General features: G+C 33.4%; 1 protein-coding gene across 1 annotated transcript in view; it reads left to right on the top strand.

Annotated features, from left to right (window-relative positions):
* Nucleotides 1-5,629: 5,629 nt before the first annotated feature.
* GGTG_09883 (hypothetical protein) overlaps nucleotides 5,630-6,785 on the top strand; it is a gene marked incomplete at both ends in the record, with an annotated part of 1,907 nt that continues 751 nt past the window's right edge. Inside the window, 6 exons of the mRNA XM_009227742.1 lie at nucleotides 5,630-5,658; nucleotides 5,730-5,796; nucleotides 5,863-6,001; nucleotides 6,155-6,202; nucleotides 6,469-6,536; nucleotides 6,677-6,782. Of these exons, the coding sequence (XP_009226006.1) occupies nucleotides 5,630-5,658; nucleotides 5,730-5,796; nucleotides 5,863-6,001; nucleotides 6,155-6,202; nucleotides 6,469-6,536; nucleotides 6,677-6,782 (457 nt within the window). The remainder of the gene's footprint in view (nucleotides 5,659-5,729; nucleotides 5,797-5,862; nucleotides 6,002-6,154; nucleotides 6,203-6,468; nucleotides 6,537-6,676; nucleotides 6,783-6,785) is intronic.

Here is a 6,785-nt window from a genome sequence, read left to right as displayed (position 1 = left end):
ACGTAAATGCGCTTTTAAATCGCTTGGCAATTGGTTTTAGCAATTTTAAACGTTTTGCGCAAAAACGCTAAAAAATGGCGGATATTCGGGTCGGCAAAGCATTATAACAAGTTTTAATAAAACTTGGACGCGAAATAGCTTTTATTAATAAGCGCGTCGATAAGTTCGGAAATATCCAATTGGTACAAAAAAAAACATTAAAATTGCGCCGGCGTTCCGCTTGCCCATCGTTTTAAAGGGAAAAAAATTTTGTGCTTATTAATAACGCGCTCGTTTGCAGCAATGTCGTAAAACATTGGCTTAACGCCGGGGGGTCGGGAAAAAGCGTTTGGCACAATAGCTATTTTTTTTAGCTTGTACACAATTTGGAATTTAAAATTGCTAAAAAATTTGAACCAGCGTATTTGCCGTTGGTTAAGCAATTTGGTAATAGCAAAAAATTGTAAATTTTTGTGGTTTGTCCAAATTTTTATTAACGTTTCGATTTTTTAAAGCTCCGGTTTCCATTTTTTAAAAGCGCGCACGATTGCAAGCAATTTTTTATTGTAAATTTTGTAATTGCATTTAATTAGTAAGTGTTTGGCTAAAAAAAAAGCAACGGGCCGGCGTACCCCAAGCGCATTTATTTGGGATAGTACCCCGCCCGTGGCCTAATCGAAAGCGTTTGCTTTTACGATTGTTTTAAAGGTTAGGTCGTAATGTGCAAGCACGATATTCAAAAAAAAAGCGGTTTTAAATTGGTAAAAAGCTACCGTTGCTTCGGCAAATTATTAGCGCATTTATAATTGCTCGCTTATTAATAAATAAAAAGGTTTGGCGATAGCGGAAAAACCTTTAATAAACCGGCGATAAAAGTTAGTAAAGCTTATAAAACGGCGAAATTTTTTTAAAGTTATAAGCTATTTTTATTAACGAATTGCTTTAACCTTTTTTTCGTTTATGCAAATTCCCGTAATTAAAATAATTAAACCAAAGTATTTGGTTTTTTGTACTAAAAATTTGCATTTCCAAATGTTAATAGTAAAGCCCGTATCGGCGAATTTTTAAACCATTACGCAAACGTAACGCCGGTATTTCGCTTACGTTTTGCTATAAATAAAAACGTTATCGAAATATGCTATAGCGTAACGGTTTAATGCATTTAATAAAATGCGGTTAATATAGTACTGGAAAAAGCTAAAAGCGCTTGTTATACCGAAATTTGTTACTAAGCATTCGAAAAAGCCGAATTTAATAATAAACGCTATTTTCCATTCGTTTTTTAAAGCAATTCGTAAGCGGTTAAACGCCGCAATAATGTTTAATTTAGTAAAATACTTGGCTTTCGAAAGGGCGTTTAATATTTTTTTAATTAAAAGGATAAAATACCTGTTTTTTACGGTAACGTTATTTAAACCCCGGTAATTAATACAAACGCGAATTCCCCCCCCCCCGGGCTTTTTTGCTAAAAAAACCGAAGCAACCGCTAGCGATATATTGTTGCGTATAAAGCCTTTCGCCAAATGTTTATTTAAATATTTTTTAACAATTCGAAGCTCCTTTTGGGATATAAGTTTGTTATAATGGTAAAAGGGCGTTTTGCTTGGAAATAGTTCGATTTTGTAATTGGAAAGGCAATACGGTAGCAATTTGTTAGCGTTTTGGGGAAAAAAGCATAACGTTAAATCGCGGAATTCGTAAAAAAAGCGCTGTAAAATCTCTTTTATCGTAACGGGGGGCTTGCTATCCAGGTACTTTTGGATATTATCGTTGGAAATGCGCTAAAAGTGTAATGCCTTTTTAACCCAATTTTGGAATGCGGTTAAACGTGGTTCCAGCATATTCCGAAAAATTTTATCGGACAAAATTAAAATAAAGCAAAGGATTTTTATTAACGTATCGTTAACAAACTGGTCGGCGCTTATTAAAGGTATTAAAAGCTTGGGGCAAATTTTAACGTAAAGCTTTGCCATAATTGTTCGTTTAAATTGCACGCTTTTTTGTTTGCAAAATAGCATAAAATTGGAAGCGTTAAGCATGCGTATATTTGCGGGGTCGAATTTGTTATCGTTGTCCTTTAAACGGTTGCGTAATGGGTTGCTAGCGTTTAAATTTAATTTTAATAACGTAATGCCGTACATAATTATTAAACCCGCTATTTAATTAATATGGGGGTTGTAATGGCGTAATTAAAAAAGCCTTAATATAATGTTAAAGCTTCCCGTTCTTAATAGCCAAATGTACATGGTAAGCGTTTTTATTTAGCAAGCGATACGGTAACGCATTTTAACGCATTTGCAAAAATAGCCCGTAACTTTGCCATTAGCCAATTTTAAAAAAATAAGCTTGGGCAAAGCAAAGCGTAACAGGTTGTAATTATGCGCAAAAATATCGTTAACAAATGCTTATAAAAAATATCCGGTATTTAAAAGGGTGCAGCACCGGGTTAATGGCGTTCTTTCGGCAAAAAATTCGTTGTAAAATAAAAAAGTAAAATTGGGTCTTATTAAATGTAAATATACTTTTGTTTTTTTGGGGAATCGTTGGCAAAATGCTAATGGCTTTAAAAGCAATTATGCCCAAAGCTTATTTTTTTGGCTTTCTTTTCTTTATGCAAGCGGTTATTTAATGCTTTACCCCGCCGCAATAAAAGCACAGGTTATTAATGCGCCTATATTTTTTTCGGGCGTTAGTAAAAAAGGGTTAAGGCCTTATCGTAATTTTATCGAAATTTATAACGTTTAAATGCTAAGCCGGTCCCAGCGCATCGTTAACGTTAGGATAGCGTGCTAAAGGATAAGCGTTAGCGTTTTGCTTGCCCCGGAAAATGTCGTTAGCAATGTTATTGGTTAGGTTCCGAAACAAGCTTATTTACTTTTCGAAATTGTTAGGTTCCGGGCGTTTTACAATTAACGTAATGGTTTTATGCAATGGGCGGTTTACTTTTTGCTTAAAAGCCAATATTCGTAAATTGTTAAGCAAATTGTACATATCGCTAAGCTTAATAAAATTGCCGATAAAATTGCCGAAAAAGGAATTGCTTTAAATAAATAATTTAAAATCCCAATTAGCTTTTGTTAATATATTGGTGGTAATATAAATTTAATTTAACGTTTTAATAACGTTTAAATAATTACGCTAGCTAACGGGCCATTAAAAAACGTTATTGCCGGCCGTAACAATTTGGTCGATTTTCGTTTTTATAAAAGCAAAAACGTCGTTGCCTAAATGTTAAAACAAAAAAAAACGCGTTTCAATGGCGTTAAAAAAGCGGCCCGGTATAATCCCATTTGTACTTTAAACAAAAAGCGCTAATTGGTATAATGCTTTTATCGCTGGATTTGGTTTATTTTTATGCCTTTAAAAATTTCGAAAGTAACCGTTTAGGGGCGGATTGCTAGCGATAACGCGGCGGCCCCAAAAGGTTGCGCTAAAAAGGGCGTATTTGTAATTAATATAAGCATGGCTTGGTTAAATAATTATTGAATTTAAATTCGAATTTGCAAATTGTTATTTTTTGGTTCGAAATTATAACGTGGGCGGTATTGGCGTTTTAACGGTATATCGCTAGCAATTTATTAATAATTCGAAAACGGGTTTTTATAACCCGAAAAATATATTTAAATTGGGCTTGGGCTTTATTAAAACGTTCCAAATGCAAAGCAAAATATAAAACGGCGTAATCGTTAAAATCGTTTTAAATTGCTTCGCGTATAAAATGCAAAGTTGGAAATAAAAAAACGGCGTTTCGTAGGATTGTTGTTGTTGGGCCCAAAAAGCCTGCTTTGGGGGCGTCGGGTACGGTAAGCATGGTATAACCGTAGCGGTAATTCGCTAGCGGGTTGCTTGGTTAAAAAAGCTAAATCGGAAAAGTAAAAGTATTTTCCCGAAATTATACGGCAAAATTTAGGGTAAGTATTAACGTTAATCGATTGTAAGCGAAAAGGTATGCTACCGTTTTACAAAGTTATTAACAAAAAAAAAACGAAATATGTTAATATCGGGTCCCGAAAATTTAAAATGCAACAAATTGCTACGGCTTATACTTTATTGTTATAAAAAAGGCTTTATTGTTGCACGAAAAGGAAGCTATTTGGGCAAAGCGTTTTTGGCGTTTTGTCGCGGTTTTGTAAGCGTAACGTTGGCGCGCTAAAAATGCGGCCTTAAGTTCCTCCCTAAGTGCCCCGACGCGTACCGTAACACTTTCCATTCTTTTAAAACCTTAATAACCGTCGGTTCCTTTTTGTTTGGGAATGTAAAGCTCCAAATTTTGCCGCTGTATTTATTTATTAATAGCAAAACCCAATTTATTTTTAACTTTAATTTAAGGTAATTGAATAAATTAAACCAAACCTTCCAAAAGGGGCGCATGGCCCTTTTTATAAAGCGTTTGGAAACAACGGCTATAGCATAAATTATTGCGCATGCTTTGCATTCAATCCGTTTAAATCCTTTAATTTTAACGTTCCGAACGTTCCAAACGAAAGCTTCCAGCGTTTATAATTTTAAATAACCATTGCGCAAATGCCAAAGGTCGGCGGTATCTTTTTGCGGTTTCGTAAAGTTCGAAAATGAACGCTACGTATGCGTAATACGTTTGCGGCGTAAAATTTTTTTAATTGCAAAAGCTAAAACCGTATTTTTTGGAAAAAATTGCAACGTAATTAATACAAAGTAAATAGCAACAAGCTTGTATTTATAAAATATTACGTTATTTTTGCGCTAAAAACGCTTAATTACTTTCCCGTTAGTAATTTCCCCAATGCGCAAAATCGCGTTTTTCCCGCAAAACCACACTTTTTTGGCGTTTAAACGGGCTTTCGAAATAATATTAATATAAAAGCTTTTTACCAAAATAACGTTGTAAAGCTTAAAATTTCCGCTTCCGTTTAAAAAGCCAAAAAACGTACGAATGCTACGTTTCAAAATTGGAAAGTATTAAGTGCCGCATTGGACCGTTTCGGTACCGTTTAACGATTGGAACGACCTTTTGTTAAAACGTTTTTTGTTATTAACGATATAAAACGAACCGCAATTATCGAATAGCGTGCTTTCGAAATAAATGTTTTTTATAATATCGAAAGCTAAAAAAACGCTTTAAAATAAAGGCATTTTAAGCACGGCCGCGTTTAAATCCCACTTTTTTTTTAAAGCTTAGGAATCGAAATTTAACGCGCTTTCGGCTTGTTTTTTTTAAACGGAATTTTTAAATTTGTTTTTAAAAAAAAAGGATTTTTTAAATAACTTTTAGCGGTTTTTTTCCAAAAAAAATTTAATTTTTTTGCATTTTTCGTTGCTTAACTTGTTGCGAAAGCGTTCGAAATCGCCGGTAAGCACGTAAACAAGCTTTTAGCAATCCTTTAGCTTTTAAAAATGGTTTTAAATGCAAGCCGGGCATTTGTACGTTATCGCGTTATTTTGCTAAATGCTTTTAGCTTTTTCGTTTTTATTCCCAAATGCGCTTTCGAAAGTTAAAAACGCAAGCTTTTTTTTGGTGCCCAAATTATTAATGCAATGCTAAAAAAGGATCGTTAAAAATTTGGTAACCAAAGTATTCATTTTTTCCGTAAAATTGCCCGTAGCTATTTTTTAACGGTAACGCTTTGTTTAAAAAGGGTTAAAGCGTTTTATATGCTTAAAAAAGTTAAACATGGGCGTAAAGCTTTATACTTTAAAAACGTTTTTAATTTTGGCTTAAATAAAAATTGCCTAAAACTTTAAAAACCATTGGTTAATATTTATAATATTAGCGGTTTTTTTAAGCGTATTGCGGTATTTTTAAAAAATTATTTAAATTTCCATTATGGAAATGAAAGCGTAAAACGCTTTTAAGCAAATAATAATGCTACGAAAAGTAACGTAATTATTGGCTTAAACTTTTAGCTGCGCGTTTGCAAGCGCGACAAAATCCACGAAAAAATTAATCCATTTAAAAAGGGTTGTAATTTTTTTCGAAGCGGTTTTGCTTGCGGTATCCTTTGTTTTAAACGCTTTTTTATGCTTGGCTTTAAAATTACTTTCGGTAAAAACCGAAAGGGCTTGGGAAAGCTCGGAATTAAATTTTCGCGTGGCTTTACTTTTGCCTTGCCAAGCTTTTAAACGAACCTTTTTTTTTCGGTTAAAAGGATCGTTTGTTAAGCCAAACGCTTAAATTTATAATTTTTAACGTATTTAGCCCGGGCCTTTATTGCAAAAAAATCGAAATTTAGGGTTTCGTTGGCCTGTACGTTGTCCGGGAACTTTAAATTAAGGTTAATTTAATTCCAAATTTTTAAAATTAATGCGTTTTAACGAAGCGCCGTAAATTACGTAAGCCATTGCTTTTAATTTTTAAATAACGCTATTACGAAAAGGTCGTTATTCGTACCACTTATAATTAATAGCAACCGGAAATTCGTAAAAGTAAAGCGGTAAAAAATAAGGGGTTAAAAGCTTTAAAAGCGTAAAAACGTAAAAATTAAAAAAGTAAAATTTAATAAAGGTTTTTAGCAACGTTCGGAATTAACAACAAAATTTGCTTTGGCAAAAAAAACTTTGTTAAAGGAAATTTTAAAAGCGTAAAAATCTTTCCGTAAAAAAATCGCGGAAAAAAAAAGGAGGATAAATGCGCTTGGAAAAGCGCGTTTAGGAACGATTTAATAAAAGTAATAAAAAAGGAATAAATCCGTATTGCTAAGCCTTTTACTTTACGTTAAAGGGTTTAAAAGTTGCCGGGCTTATAATTGTTGCAAGCAAAAGGGATAAGCACGGTATAAGGCTATTCCGGTTAATATGCTTTAAAAAAAAAGGATTTAAAGTGCAAGGTC

This window comes from Gaeumannomyces tritici (assembly GCF_000145635.1).
Source record: "Gaeumannomyces tritici R3-111a-1 unplaced genomic scaffold supercont2.5, whole genome shotgun sequence".
Taxonomy (NCBI): Eukaryota; Fungi; Ascomycota; class Sordariomycetes; order Magnaporthales; family Magnaporthaceae; genus Gaeumannomyces; species Gaeumannomyces tritici.
This window is presented reverse-complemented; position numbering and strand designations above follow the sequence as displayed.